Raw genomic sequence first — 16,661 nt, forward strand, 5'->3', positions numbered from 1 at the left:
CTATTATTACAACCTAGAGCATCTCCTGCTGAGTTTGGCCGGGCCGAATCTTATATACCCTCCACCATGGATCTCCTTTGTCAAGTTTTTTTTGATGATTTATCTTAAAAAGCAGATGGGAAATATATAAATAAGAATTTTTTTCCGTAGTAGCTCAAGGAGTCAAATCGAGAAGTAGGTAGAATTGCAAAATTTCAGCCAAATTGGGCGAGAATTTTGCTGTTTCAGGGCTCAAGAAACATATTTGGGGAGATCGGTTGATATGGGACCGATTCAGACCATACTTGGAACGAATGTTTGAAGTCTTACTCGGTTTGGTAGTGGTTTAGCATCAGCTAAATCGGGTGAGAATTTAGCAGTCTAAGGGCTCAAGAAGTACATTCGAGAGATCGGTTAATATGGAATATATATCAGATTATAGAACGGTTCTGACCATACTTGGCATGAATGTTGGAGGTCATAGACATAAGCGATCCTATCCCAGCTTTCTGGGGGAACAAAACCCCTTCCCCAGAGGTCTTCCCATGCTTATGGTCATAGAAAAAGTCAATTTGCATAATTTAAGCCACTCGGTTAGGAATTGCGTCCTTTAGCGGCGCAAATAGCCATGTCTATAATTCGGTTTATATAGGGGCTATATCCAAGTCTGAACCGAACTTTATACATATGTTATACAAATATGTGCAGAAAATTTAAGTAGCTAGTTTCACCCGTTCGGCCTCCATCGTGATTTTCACAGACGGACGCACAGACGGGCATGGCTACATCGACTCAGAATGTAAAGACTATCAAAAGTATATGTGCTTTATGGGATCGCAGCTCAATATTTAATGGTGTTACAAACTAAATGCCTAGATTAGTATAGCCCAATCCTATAGTCGAAGGAATTAAAACCAGGGAATTAAAACACCGATCGGCTCAGCAATACTTCTTGATTCCAAGTATTCATATCAATTCTTCCTTTAATGTACACTGACACTCACTTGAATAACACATACTCAATTAATACACTACTCTTAATTATTTTCCGAAAATTGAAGTAGAAAGTGGTAATAAGGTATATCGTTATATTTTAAAACTTGTGTAATTTCAAAAAAAAATATTAAAAATGTGTCCCCTAAAAATAACTAAGGATAATACAACAAAATCGAAACAAAGTCAATAATCCAAGTAAAATACTAGGGTCATTTGAATAGAATATCCTAATTCAAATTAGTTTATACAAGAAAGTTAAAGTAAAATATTATTACTATAGTATTCTAAATAGAAGTTTATCCTATAAAATCCTGTAACCTCCATAGAAAATCCGCTTTTACGCTCAACCGGGATAGTTGTTGCCTCTCAAAGAATTTTTTTTTTAAGACTATTCTTCCGACTTGAAATAGTCCTTCTGTAGAGTCCCTTATATGTTGCTGCGTTAAATGACTTAAATAGAGCTCAGAAATTCCCAAAAACGAAAGGAATGGCTCCCCCCAACATTTCAATGTCCTATTGACTATGAAAACGACTAAAACGACTGTTTTCCTTTCGACGATTGTGGTTGTAATAAGTAAGGTCATCAAGACTCTTCAATTTAATATTTTTAGGCCCAAAAATATAAACAGTTTTCTCTATATCGTTTTGCAAGAGAAAAAATTAAAGACGATTGATTCAAGATTAGGTTGGGTTCGGTTTAGACAGTGACCTGTCATGACCATGTCTAGCCAGTGGCAGTAAAGCGGTAGACCTCTTCAAGTCTAGACCAGACCAGGCCACAGCTCTACAATTCCCTGGGATGTCTCTGTGGCCCGGCACCCAGAACAGGTGAATTTTTAAACTGTTCAGCCATCTCATTGAGCGATCTTCGACAGTCCAGGGCGGTTTTTCAGAATTACATTAGAAATACATTATCCAGGAATTTAACGGTTGCCTGGCTCTCTAAGAAAATATTTATGCCAATCGTCGGTATAACATTATATCTTGTCCATTCCATTACATCCATAATTGCATGGATCTCCGCTTGATACACACTGCAGTTGTCGGGTAACCTTCTCGATATGACCAGTCCAAGTTCTTTAGGGTACACCCCAAAGCCCATCTATTCATCTTATTTGGAACCATCCATATAGAAGTCTATGTAACTTTTATAACCAGATATATTCTAGTGCCAATGGGAACTATCAGGAATAGTGGTACAGTACTTCTTATCAAAAACCGACTCAGGCAATATGTAATCCACACTACCTGGGATATGGGGCATTATATAAATGTCGCAGTAATTTGTCTGGCCACGATGTCCAAGGGCATCAGATGTAGCATTTTATTCAGTGCATCAGATGGTGTTAGGCACAAACAAGCCGTCCTTTGGATCCGGCTGAGTATTGAACAGTAGGTGTAGTTTTGAAGCGACGTCCACCAGACCAAAACACTATATAGTTTTTTAGGTCTGACAACTGAAGTATGCACCAACTGCATGAAACACGGTTTAAACCCCAACTTTTGCCTATAGCTCTCTTGCAGACGTATAGGGCAAGAGTTGCTTTTTTGTCCTTTCCAAGTAAGTATGGTTCAAATCGGTTCATATTTTGATATAGCTGCCATATAAACCAATTTGGGGTCTTGACTTCTTGAGCCTCTAGAGGGCTCAATTCTCGTCCGATTTGATTGAAATTTGGCATGTGGTGTTTTGGTATCACCTCCAACAACTGCGCCGAGTGTGGTTCAAAATGGAGAAAAAAATGGAGAAACCACTCGAGTTCAAAATTTTCAAAGCCCAAATCCCCCAATTGGGCACATGTTTGTTTTACACCATATGTCCCTAAGCCCATTCAAAAAGTGTTTGCACCTAATAACATTTGCAGCCTCCACAGCAAATTTACTAAAAAATTTCGATTTTGAAACCATTTTTGCTCCAAAGTGGTATTTTGGGTATTTTTGTAAAAAAAAATTTGGGCAGAATTTATTTATTATATTTGGGTATCGTTAACACCTCAGCACTTACTGTTTCAAATTTCCAAGAGATATCTCTAACCGTTCTTACACAGCATATTTTTTACTAGTTTTTTTTTCAATTTTCTCCCACTGTGTGTCGGCTTTTTATACAATTTCGAACATGGAGCTGCAGCGAACCTCTCAACATTTACATATTTCAAACACGTTCTAAGTGTTGTCTTATAGGCCGATCTCCCTATTAAACTGCCAGTGGCACAGTCTTGTATTGACGAATATCTGTTATTGCAATCTGGAAATTCATGCTACACATATGGGTCAAAGCTAGAGTACAAAGTGGTCTTGGGGTCTAAATTGAGAACCCAGGGACTCAGATTTGTTTTAGACTGCCTGATCATAATACGGTCCAGCAGGTGGGGATCCGGGCGATCACGGAATGCATGAGATGGTGTAATGTTAACGGTACGACGTCAAGTGTGAACATCTTAACGGACAGTAAACTGACCATCAGGGCAATTACTACCAGGACGGTAAGATCAGGACCGGTCTTGGAGTGTAAGAAGGAGATTAGATTGACACCTTAGATTAACACCATCGTTGAAGCAGACTTTTTGGCAGTAAAGGCTAGAGGACTGCCACCAATAAACTTAAGGTAAGGGCGTTAGCGACGAACGCTGAGGAATGGCGATACGGCGATAGGGCGACGAAAATTCTATGTGGAGATCCGAATAGTGAATAGACGAGGCTATTATTGAAAGGAAGTAAGAAAGAGGTTAGTTTAGCTTTCGGTATTATAACGTGACACATAGGAATACGAGCTCACTTAAGTAAAATAGGTGCTGCAAGTGATAGCATGTGAGGAGGATGATAAGACGTTGAAGCATTTCCTAAGTCATTGCCCGGCTTTCTCGGCTAGCAGACACCGGCTCTAATATTGGGACGACACAGTACCAGATACGAATCAACTTAGAAGCGATTTTATTTAAGATTTAAAAAAATGTTAAATATGCGGTGATTCGATAAAAAAAAAACTCACGCATAAAATGAGTTAAACAATTTCACAAAAATTTCATTTTAAATCTGTTTGTGCGCGACTTTTTTCAATATTTAAATGGAACAATTTCTTTTTAGATATTAATAGGCCACAGTTCATTCATTCAAGAAATGATTTTTGAGAAAAAAAAAATCAAAAGTCACCACCCTAATATATATATATACTTTGTAGGGTCGCAAATTGATATTTTTATGTGTTACAAATGAAACTACTATCCTATGGTGGTGGGTATAAAAAAACAAATAAAATTAAAACAAAAGCGTGTTAAGTTCGACCGGGCCGAATCTTGGGAACCCATCACCATGGATTCTGCTAAAAAATTATACAAATACATACATACAAGGGCATAATTTTATTCTACATAACAGACTTCTGACAAACCAACAAAAATTAAAGCTTCTTGGACAAAAATTGCGGCTTGTAAGGGCTGAAGAAGTCAAATTGGGGGATCGGTTTATATGGGAGCTTTATCAGGTTATAGACCGATTCGGACCATACTAAGCACAGTTGTTGGAAGTCTTAAAAAATCACTATATGCTTAATTTCAACCAAATCAGGTGAAAATTGCGGCTTTCAGGGACTCAAGAAATCAAATCGGTAGATCGGTTTCTATGGCAACTATATCTAAATCTGAACCGATATGGCCCATTTGCCATCCCCAACGACCTACATCAATATTAAGTGTCTGTGCAAAATTTCAAGCGGCTAGCTTTACCCGTTCGACATATATAATTTATATACTCTGTGGGGTTTTAGACGAATATTTCGAGGTGTACAAACGGAATGACTAGACTAGTATACCCCTATCCTATGGTGGTGGGTATAATGAAGGTTGTGTGTATGGGAACCCACTTTGTTGTAACGCCCATTTTGCAATCGCATTTTTTTAATAACCGGAACTAATTCTTACCAAACAAAGCAATTAGAGCCAACTGAGCTAAATATGACGGTTTGTTAATGGTAGGTTTCTAAACGTTTCCTAGTTTATAAATTTTTTTCAAAGTTATATTTAAACTCAATTGTATGGTTTTGTCAACTAAGATTCCACCTTAATTTCAATCATGAAATACCTCGTCGCAGTTATACTTCTAATACAAGCCGTTGCTAGAATTCCTCAGACTTGGGTAAGTGTAGAGCCGAATCGCTATTGGAATTGACATGCTCTAAGACATTTTTCTCCTTAGTCTGCTGAGCAATACGATGCTGACCCTGATATGGTGAACGTGGAAGTCGGCTCCCCCGATGTGATAGATATTAAGTTATCAATTGATCGAATAGCTCGAGGATACCACGGAATCAGTGGATATTTTGATATTAAGCAGGACATCGATACTGACCAGGTCTTAATGCACGCTAAAATTTACAGAAGCTATAACAGGAATAAATACCAAAATGCTGTGGCAGCCTTCGAAATAAGGAACCAAACGCTTACGTCCTTTTTAAATAAGGCCTTCAAACAATACGTTTACGATGACGCCCAAAACTGCTGCACCAATGTTCCGCAATACGAAACGTTTGAATCGCCTTTGACGAAACGTTATATCGAATGCACAAAGTGCAGATTTTCCACCGAAAAGTGGCCAAATCATTTAAAAAATGAACTTTACACCGTTGCATTTATGTTCCATGGAAATGTTAACTTCAATTTAAATGTGACATTCCTAGTGGAACCTCCTAGATACTAGTGTCCCAACATTTTCGCCGTCACGCATAGAAACGTTGTTGGCAATGACATTTTTTTCATGTAGTTTTAAAGCCGCGGCAAGTATGCAATAAATATTTTTTAATATTCTTTGGAGCAGGAATTTGTCCATTTTTATTTTTCCTTCTTCCCAAAAGAAAACAGGTGCTAAAATTTGATTCATAAAGCAATTTTTTACCAATGGAGATTTTAACGCCAAATTCTATTACAATCAGATTCTAATAGACAAATTGCAAATGAAAGACGTCCAATATGAAAGCCTGATGTAACACCTCAAATATAGATCTGCGACATTCTGAGTCTATCTAGCCATGTCCGTCCGTCCATCGAAATCACGATAGCGGTCGAACGCGTAAAGTTAGTCGCTTGAGATTTTGCACAGATACTTCTTATTGATGTAGGTCGTTGGGGATTGCAAATGGCCCATATCGGTTCAGATTTGCATATACCCCCCATATAAACCCCGATTTTAATTCTGGAGCCCCTCAATTCTGAAGCCTCAATTTTCATCCGATTTGGCTAAAATTTGGAACAAAGACTTGACTTCTGACTTCCAATATCCAGGCCGAGTATAAATCGAATCGGTCTTTAAACAAATATGACCCCAATATATAAACATAAAACATAAAAAGTTTAGACAATTTTAAACAAAATACTTTTATCACGAAGTGCTGCTTGTATTGTAGGTTAGGTTAGGTTTAAGTTGCAGTCTGCCATCAGACTCGCTTAGAAGTTTTCGCCATTGGGATACCCAGGAACAGAAATAGTAAGATGTCTTCTAGTTCCTACCGTTGAACCACCCAGATCGCTTTAAAAAGCCTAATAACTTGCCGAATGTTCACATCGGCTAAATCAAACAAGTTCTCAAAGAAATGAGAACCCAACGTGGATCTCCTTCTGACTGCTAGTGCGGGATACACACACAGAAGGTGTTCTATACTATCTTCTTCTTCGTTTTCCTCACAACTTCTGCAAAAGTCGTTGCTGGCAACCTTCAGACCGTAAGCATGATTTCTGATTAGACAGCGACCTGTCATGACGGACACAATGACTGAGACGTCTGTTCTAGCCAGTGACAGTAAAGCGGTAGACCTCTTCAAGTCTAGATTAGACCACATAGATTTGGAGCCAAAGCCCCCTCTTCGTGACCATCTATCATTCGTTGTCCTTCGGGCCTGGTCCTGAAAACTTAGCTAACATGTCGCTAAAGGCACAGCCACAAATTCCAGTTTCCCTGGAGTGTGTAAAGTAGTTCCTAGTCTCGCAAGTTCATCCGCTTTACAATTCCCCGGGATATCTCTGTGGCCCGGCACCCAGAACAGGTGAATTTTAAACTGTTCAGCCATCTCGTTGTCCGTACCCTCCACTTGACCAATGAGAAAGCTCCCTTAACCGCACAGCAGTGCTCGCTGCAATTTGTCTAGCCACAATGTCCAGAGGCATAAGATGAAGCATTAAATTCAGTGCATCCGATGGTGTCGTCCTCAGTGTGGCTATGATGCACAAACAAGCCATACTTTGGATCCGGTTAAATATTGAGCAGTAGGTGGACTTTTGAAGCGCCGTCCACCAGACCACAACACTATACAGCATTATAGGTGTATGATGACACGCAATCTAAACCCCCCAACTTTTGCCAATGGCCCTCTTGCAGTTGTATAGGTCAAGAGTTACCTTTCTTGCCCTTTCCAAAATGTTGGATTTTATGTTTCCTGTCCAGCAAAACAACCAGGTATTTCACGCCTTCAGTAAATGGAACATTCTCTCCACCCAATGAGACGGGTTCCACTGTAGGCAACTTGTATCTCCTACTTAAAAGAACTACTTCCGTCTTCAACAGATTTATACCTAGACCACTTTCTATAGCCCACTTCGCTGTTGCACGTAGATCTTCCCGAAGTATATCTTTTAGAATGCTGGGAAACTTTCACCTAATCGCAATTGCCACGTCATCAGCATACGCGACCACATTTACACATTTTTCTTCCAGGGACAATAAATTATTGTTAATGGCTATGTTCCCAAGTAGATGAGACAGTACACCTCCTTGAGGTGTTACTCTACTATCCCATCTTTTTAGATACACAGATCCCAAGCCTGCCGTAATGCATCTTTTAGTAAGTAAGTTATTAAAAAGCTTTCTTCAGGAATAGTTGATGCATAGGAACTCCAACTCCTTCATGATTGAACTCGGTTTTACATTATTGAAACATTCTGATACAAGCAGAGTATGTCTCCCTAAGCCAGGGAACCAGTCTATCAAACACAGCTTGTAATTCAACCAGTGATACATCATCAGGGCCTGACGACTTAAAGGAGTCGAAACTTCTTATCGCCCAAAGGGTTTTCGGCTTAGACACAATTTCCTTAATGGCCTTCGACGAATGCATATCAGTAACAACCCCTTCTGGCGCCACGTTGTCCGTTGGAGAATTTCCCGGGAAATGTGTATCAACGAGTAGTTCTAGTGTTTCCTCACTAGACTTTGTCCATACATTCTCTGTCTTCTGAATATACCCCACCGTAATAGGTCTCGAGGACAGAATCTTCCTTACCCTCCTCTCAACGGAGCTGCAGAATTGTACCCAGGATTTGTTCTGCGCCTTTCTCAGCTCGCCCTTATATTTTCTTAGATCAGCCTTATAGATGTCGCAATCGTATGGTGCTCTTGTGGCTTTCGCTTTATTGAAGAGTTTTCTGCAGTCCTTCCTTAGACCAACAAGCTCTGGGGTCCACCATGGCGGTCGCTGTTTGGCTTGGCACTAGGGCATGCTGACACAAGCGAGTCATTCAGGGCCTTCGTGATCCGCTTGACCATTTTGTCAAAATCCTCCGCAGTTTCCACTTCCTTTTCTAGTCTAGAAGGGATAGACGTGCAGAATTTGTGCCGAAATTTATACCAATCAGCCTTTCTTCTGTTTAGCCGAGGGACCACGGCTAAACTAAGCTGAAACTAATATAACGATGATCAGAGAAGCTGTCGTATACTCTTGCACTTATATCTTTCGATACAAAGGTAATATCTAGTACCTCCTTCCTATTCCTGGTTTATCCCCTTCATTACAAATCGCCAGATTGCAACTTATAATAAATTCGATGAGCAGCTCACCCCTCTCGTTGACATCCGAACTTCCCCATATCTGGTTATGTGCTTTACCATCACTTCCTACAATGAGGCTGTTCTTCCCTACGGAAGCGGTTTCAGCCAGCAACGTAAAGTCTGAAGGCGGCATATCTGAATCGTGTGCCATATATAGGGAATCCAGCCAGTAATGAGACTTATTTATTTCAAGGCTGGCTACTACTAAATCTTTTCAAGAATATAGGCTCTGTGTCTCCCATTCCCCGTACTCTTGTTACCCTATTGTTCGCCCTAGTCCTTTTAGGCATGGGATGCGCTCCAGGTGACCGCAGCCTTTTGGCCGACTGCAGAACAGTTTCCGAATCTAGACATGTTGTCATTGGGGTATCCTGTGTAGCGAATCCCCGAGCCCAATCTAGAGAGTCTCTCTCCTTATAAGTGAGAGTCTTATGATCATTCACACCAAGCCTCTCAATAAGCCTGAAAGCGACGTGTCTTCTTTTATTCACAACCACTTAAAGAGCGTGTTGGTTTGTCGGGGAAGGCCGATGGCCTAGGCAAATTATAGGAATGCGAAAAAAGAATAGGTTCGGCCTTGTCCTTAAGACTCGAACTAATGGTCTTCGTCAAAAGCCCATGCTGACCAGTCGTCTGTCGGCTAGTGGAACCTGGAGCAGCCGCTCCACCAGTCAAGTTTTTATTAGTAGCAGACAACATGCTACGTCCTGATACCACCACCGCAGCTATTGGGTCTTTGCAGTCCATTCTACGCCTATTCCCGTAACTTACTTTCTTTATTGTAAAGCCTTTAGCATCTTCGTCTATGGTGAAAGAACCTTCCTTTAATTCCTTCCAATAATTATTCTCTTGTATCTTGTAGAGAGAAAGGGTAAGTATTTGAGTGTATAGACCAGTGGTTGGCAAAATACTCACTCTATTGCACATTACTTTGTACATACACAAGAAAATAATCTCAAGCAGTCCCATAGGTCTGCAAATAATTGCAATTGTGTGTTCGTCACTGGTATAGACACATTCTCACACACAACATTTTTTCCTTTTATGTTTTGACAGAGCAAAGAGCAGCCAGTATATAAAGCAGTTCGAACGAGCGCGGATGGTAAACTCGGAAAGTGACAGTTATTAAAGTTTCGGTACAAAAATGCTGGTATGTCCAATGACAAAAATCATTAATGCAATACACAAATGGCTGCCAGGTACAAGAAAACACAACAATAAATTCTAAAGCACATAATTATTTGGTAACATTTAGGTGATAAAGAAATATCCATCACAAAGTAGGTATTTAAATGTGCAGAAACAAACTTTTTTTTGTTTTATTTATAGCATAGAAAAAACAGCAAATCATAATACAAAGCCATAATAAAGTTGTGCAAAAATTTGAAGGCTTCTTATATATTAGTATATCATAACATCGAAATAAATCCAAATATACTCTGAAAGAGTATTACCAACTGAGATCTGATTACAATTCGTTGATTTTGAATCATTTTACAACATTTAATTTAACGTGGCATCCTTTTCAATATGCACAATTAATTTTAAACGATTGACGTTAAAAGTATTTATAAATAAAGAAAAACTAGTTGAAACCCCGAATATCATGTTTTATATATCAAAAATGAAAGTTATTGTGAGGATAAAAACAAGTTATGGTTCATTGTGAAAAATTTCTGCCAAATCTAGTAAGAATTGCACACTTTAGGGGCTGAAGAAGTAAAATAGGGAGATCGGTTTATAGGGCTATAAACCGATTCATGCCAGTTTTGACACGTATGTAAAAGGTCATGAGAGAAGCCGTTGTACAAATTTCAAGTAAAGGCCCCAGATCGGTTTATATCAGGTTATGGACCGATTTGAACCATACCATTGAAGTCACAATAAAACACCTCATGCAAAATTTCAGCCAAATCGGGTAAGTATTGTGCCCTCTAACGGCTCAAGGTCGGTTTATATGGCAGCTATATCAAAACGTGGACCGATATAGCCCATTTACAATCCCAACCGACCTACACTAATAAGAAGTACTTGTGCAAAATTTCAAGCGGCTAGCTTTACTCCTTCGAAAGTTAGCGTGCTTTCGACAGACAGACGGACGGACATGGCTAAATCGACATAACATGTCACGACGATCAAGAATATATATATTTTATGGGATCTCAGACGAATATTTCGAGTAGTTACAAACAGAATGACGAAATTAGTATACCCCCATCCTATGGTGAAGGGTATAAAAACTTTATATTTGTCACAAGTTATTGCGAAAATTATTCACAAAAATATTTGCTTTTATCGTAGATAATCTCCAATGTTTTTCTGAAAAGAAGTTGACTTGGCGAAAATTTCCATTATGTCAAACGAGCTATATTTTTGCGTGTATGAAAGAGTACTGTCCGATACAATTTTAACCTCAATGATAAGGGACCTAATTTTTATCGCCGAGTCCAAACGGCTTGCCGCAGAGCGACATCACTTAGTAGAGAAGTTTGAACGGCTGATTACCAAAGTTAAATACCTCACAAAAGTTTCCAGCACAAGAAGGGGAAATCAACGCTGAACATTTTCTCTAATGTTAAACTCTACATACAAAAATAGATCATCTGAATCTCAAATAGTCCTAATCTGGCTATACGTCGTTTAGTTCTTTTGGGTAGGCGGCTCCACAGTCAGCAAACTAGACACCTGAAATTTTGCATAATTACTTTTTATTAATGTAAGTATAGCTCCCATATAAACCGATCTCCTGAATATACTTCTTGAGCCTTTAGAGGGCGCAATTCTAATACGGTTTGGCTCTAATATTGCACGATGGCTTTTCTTATTACTTTCAACAGACGTACTGAGTATGTTTTAAATCGGTCCAAAACCTGATATAGCTCCCACATAAACCGATCTCCCGAATATACTTTTTGAGCCTCTAGAGGGCGCAACTTTTATTCAAGCATATACAAATTACTATTTTTTATGACCTCCCATTATCCTAAGAAAGAAACCATCCAAAGAACTTGATAAATGCGATCTATGGGGGAGGATGTATAGTATTCGGCCCAGCCGAACTTAATACACTTTTACATGTTTGAGTCCAATATTATCTTTAAGGGTTTATATGTCAGTTTAAGTGCAAGTGAAGAGGCCCCACTTATTGCAAAATTTGAGGGTTGGACTCAAACTTTGAATCCCATACTGCCCTTATCATAAAAATATCTGGACGCATGGTTTAGGGGATAAGAAACACTGCATAGACACTTTCCCCAATTTGGATGCCAGATTCGTACTTAACTCCGACTAATTTGAATCCCCATTTTAGACCTATATTTTTCGAGCGATCCACACGCCATTTGGGGATTTTTTGAAAATTATGTGGGCCAGATACTTATCCTCAATTTCTTTTTTTAGACTCCTAATCCATATCTCGGCCGACGCGGGATAGCTGTGACCATCACACAAGCTGGAAATTTATACGGAAATACTGAGTGCCTATGTATTTAGAGTACTTAAATACTGAGTGCTTGTGAGCGCTTTTAAATAACCAATGACCAACATCAGCGTCAGTTCCTAGATTAGGGCAGGAAGCGGGCGTCGCACCTTGAAGCAATCGACTCGCGATATATCGAGGGATACATAGCCATCCTATCCACTATTCAGCGTGTTAAATGTACGATCGCTCCGAGGAGCGAACATAGATTCGAATCACGACCTTGTTGCAGTAATAGGTTCGCACCCATTTAGGCGTCGCAAGAAACGCACGAACTGACACTGTACAGACGCTGGATATTGAAAAGCTGCAAACACAACGGATGACGAAAGTACTATTTTTCCCGATGATATTACGGCGCAATGGCAATCCATTGCCCACTCCATGGAAAATGTCGCTTCTCCCAAGAAATCCATGCTACGAAAGTGTAAAAATGCTACTGAAGCCAAAAATGCGGCATACAGAGCAACACTGCATTCAGTAGCAGTGCACCAGATGAAGGAGAGGTGTTGGTACCATACTATGCCCCGTATACAAGAAAGGAGACAAGACAGAATGCCAGCTACACAGAAAAAAATAACTCTTAGAAAAAAGCAAACTACCAAATATGTATGTGAAACTTTAAATTCTCACCGAATTTAAGCATTGAATCAAAGACATTATTTGTTGAAATACGTAAGTAAGTGACTTGACAGACAAAATTATTGACGTTTTGTTGACTTTCACCAAATTCTTTTGTTGAGGCAGTTGTTAAAATAGGCGTACTACCATGTAGAGCACAAAATTCCCATGCCATTCATGACTTGCAAACCAAGAATCGAGTCCCCAACTCTGCCAAAAAAAAAAAAAATATTTTTTTTTCATTAAACCTATTTTAGAATATTCGGCATAAAAAAATTGATTTTCGTATTTAGAAAAAAAGTTTAAGAGATGTTTTTACGTTTTTTTTTTTATTTAATCAATTGACACACTTATTACTGTACAGCGGTACTTAATGAGTTATTTCATCATAAAGAAGATGATGTCGGTAGGCTAGAGAATGCGCGCAAGACTACCAAACATGAGATCATTAGTTCAATACTCTGCGGCACCAAAATTATTAAAATTTGTTTTTTGACGGTTATTGTAGAGAATGACAGAGGGAAAACCCAAGAGCAGCAGTAAAACAAACGAGACAAAGCAACGCGAGCCGAACAAAGAAAACCAAAACACCACCACCTGAAACAAAGCACATGCGTTGGCTGGTTAAATGGTTTTTTGCCTTGCTTATTAATAGATGGTTGTTGTTTTTATTATATGTTGGCTTGCAATGACAGCCTTTCAACAACAAATTTGTACTTTGGGTCATTGAGATTCAAAATAAATTGTTGAAAGCATATTAACAACTTTCGTAGTTGTTTCTTCGACCAAAGTTGTTGTTTTTCAAAATTATTTTTATCTGTGTACGGAGGCATAATTATCCTCCCCATTGCATACTCTCGAGCGTACAGTGTGAAAGATTAAAATCTAAAGTCTATGAGAATATTTGGCCCTATGAATGCGGTTTTAGACCTGATAAATCCACCATAGACCAAATCATCGAACAGACCCGAGAAGGACAACTCAACACCTACCATCTCCTTGTTGACTACAAAGCCGCTTTCGATAACCCTATAGGTTCAAAGGTATTTCAAGCATTGTCTAAGTTTGGTATTCCTGCAAAATTAATAAGACTCTGCAGGATGACCCTAGCTGATACGCGTTCCTCAGTAAGAATAGCAAGCAATCTCTCCGAACCATTCAATAACAAATGAGGTTTCAGACAAGCAGACAGCTTATCGTGCGATCTCCTTAATATCCTGCTGGAGAAGATTATACGCGAGGCAGATGCGAATAGATATGGCACACAACACATATTACTAGCCTATACCGATGACATCAATATTATAGGTCGGTCACCGGAAGTAGTAACTGCAGCATTTGAAAGAATCGAAAAAGAATCAGTGAAAATGGGTCTGGCAGTATATGGAGATACGACGTTATGGATGATATCAACTCCCAAAACGCGTTGTATAACCGAGAAGATAAAAAAAATGAGAAAGTTGGGAACCACTACTTTGAGATAGTCAGCAACTTAATCTACCTAGGCACCGCCGTAACCGAAACGAATGACACCAGTTTTGAAATAAAGCGAAGAATAATACTAAGAAACAGATGCTACCTTGAATAAAGCAAGCAGTTTAGAAACAAGGTCACCTCTCGAGTGGCGAAAATTTTTGTATACAAGACACTGATGCTACCAGTGTTGTTATATGATTCCGAGGCATGGGTACTTATGGAAGCAGACTAGGCTGTGCTTGGAGTGTTTGAGATGAGGGAGAGTATCGGCGTCGTGGGAACCACAAACTGTATTATATAAACGTATTAAAATACAACGTTTGGGTTGGGTAAGTCATGTTGTCAAAATGAATGAAGAAACTCCAGCGAAGAAGTTTTTGAAGGCGAACACTGTGGAAGACTCAAACCGGGACGACCAAAACTACAATGGGAATATCAAGTGGCGAAAGACATCTTAAAACTACTTGTTAGAGATTGGAAAAGGAGGGCAGAAGATAGAGGAGCTTGAAAAGTTCAGCTAATGAGACAATTGTTCTGTCATAGCTAATTAAAATAAAATAAAAGTACTCCATTCCCAAATACCTTTTACTTAAATTTTACAATTTCGACTTTTTGAGCTCAGAGAATAAACGTTTTTGAATTCGGTGCCAATCTGTCCATAGAAACCAATCTGCAGATTAGACTTCATAAGCTAATAGAATGGTTATTTTTTCTTCCGATTTCACTTCAATTTTGGCAATGAGTTGTGTTTGTCCTATCGATACTCGCACAATCTTGGCTCCTTGGGCTCATAAAGCGTTTATTCCCCGATTTTTCTTTTAGACACCCATATTAAATGCTGGTCACGTCTGTCCATATTTTGATATATCGGAAGTGATTCCATTTGCGTTATATTTAGACTTATACTGTGCTCTCAAAAAAATTTTAATTCCGCATTGTTCTTATAGACCCAACGGTACTTGAGTCGGTGATTGAGTCTCAATTTTGGATTTAAAATTTTCAATCTATTTTAACTCAAAATAGTTTTCATTTTAGTCCCCTATTGTCAAAATCGGTCCTACGGTTTTAGAGACGGAAAGACGGACATCTTATTCTTAATTTATGTGTCAGATTCGTAAAGTACTTCCAAAAAATTTATATTTAAGTCCTCATTTGTCATATTCAAGTTGTGTGTGTTTAAGACTTGAATAGGGTGATCAAAAAAACCGGTTTTTTCGTAAAGTGGGGTTTCAAACTATTCGAAAAGTGAGCTTTTTAAAAGACTGTTCATCTGGTTATTGCTTAAGCTATAAAACCCTTTTGATTTCCATTTTTAGGAAAAATTCTGTACAAAATCTGAAAGGCGAAGTTTTAAATTTTTAATAAAATTTGTCTAAAGACCATGCTTTGATCAGATTATCCTTTTACACAAAATATCCACAAAATTTTCTTTTAGGACATGACATTAAAGGACATATAATTTTTTAAGACAAAAATTTATAAAATCAAAGTTTGCCCAAAGACAAAACTTTTATATTTTTTCGAAGGTGTTTTCTTTCAATCGAAAGTTCCTCTTTGACTTTTGCAAAAGCTGTGAGGATGTTGAGGAAGAGGAGACTATAGAACATCTGTTGTATTTGTGTGTCCTGCACTGATAGGCAAAAGGAGTTCCGTAAAGCGGATATGAACATTCGCAAGTTGGTGGACAGTCTCAATGGTTGAACGGTAGGAACTAAAAGGCATCTTCTTTCTTCTGTTCCTGTGGTATCACAATGGACGGATATGTGAGATTGGTAGACTGTCACTGAAACCTAATCTATCCTTGGATTTGCAGAATTGGCTACAGTAAAGCCATCCACTACAACCATACGAAGAAACCATCCATTAACCGGAGGGTTGAAGCACTTCATCTAGTGATAAGGAGTGGGTTACTTTTTTGCATTCTGACAGACAGACATAGCTATAGATCAATAAGTCTATCTCTTTTCCTTCTGGGTGTTTCAAACAAAACCAATACAAATTGCAAATATTGCAAATTGCCCATGAACATTCCATCAAGGAACAGCAGTGTTGCTGTTCGACTTAAGTTTAACCGAACGCCACCCTGATTCTGGCGATAACAAACAAATGCACTAAGTTATAATCAGTGTTCCGAAGCGAGCACCATTTTTCTGCTCCGCCCGGCTCGAAGGTCCACTATACTTTTAAATTGACTATTTATACCCTTCACCACCACTGTGGTACAGGGTATTATAAGTTCGTGCATTTGTTTGCAACGCTAAGAAGGATAAGAGCTAGACCCATTCCTAAGTATACCGAACGA

At 38.9% G+C, this 16,661-nt stretch overlaps 2 protein-coding genes across 4 annotated transcripts in view; one reads left to right on the forward strand and one right to left on the reverse strand.

Moving 5' to 3' along the window:
* Nucleotides 1-16,661, reverse strand: part of LOC106092357 (myosin-G heavy chain) — a 289,973-nt gene that overhangs the window by 192,842 nt on the left and 80,470 nt on the right. The gene's annotated exons all lie outside the window — the stretch shown is intronic.
* LOC106092303 (uncharacterized) lies at nt 4,997-5,787 on the forward strand. The gene is made up of 2 exons (XM_059367864.1): nt 4,997-5,106; nt 5,167-5,787. The coding sequence occupies exons 1-2, from the start codon at nt 5,044-5,046 to the stop codon at nt 5,665-5,667; spliced, it is 564 nt and encodes a 187-aa protein (XP_059223847.1). The 5' UTR covers nt 4,997-5,043; the 3' UTR covers nt 5,668-5,787.

Source organism: Stomoxys calcitrans, chromosome 4, assembly GCF_963082655.1.
Source record: "Stomoxys calcitrans chromosome 4, idStoCalc2.1, whole genome shotgun sequence".
Taxonomy (NCBI): domain Eukaryota; kingdom Metazoa; phylum Arthropoda; class Insecta; order Diptera; family Muscidae; genus Stomoxys; species Stomoxys calcitrans.

Bases quoted from the DNA above. Each gene is read 5' to 3' on its own strand.
- LOC106092303 (XM_059367864.1), top strand. From the start codon at position 5,044: ATGAAATACCTCGTCGCAGTTATACTTCTAATACAAGCCGTTGCTAGA. The intron at 5,107-5,166 runs GTAAGTGTAGAG...TTTTCTCCTTAG, and splicing joins CTAGAATTCCTCAGACTTGG to TCTGCTGAGCAATACGATGC.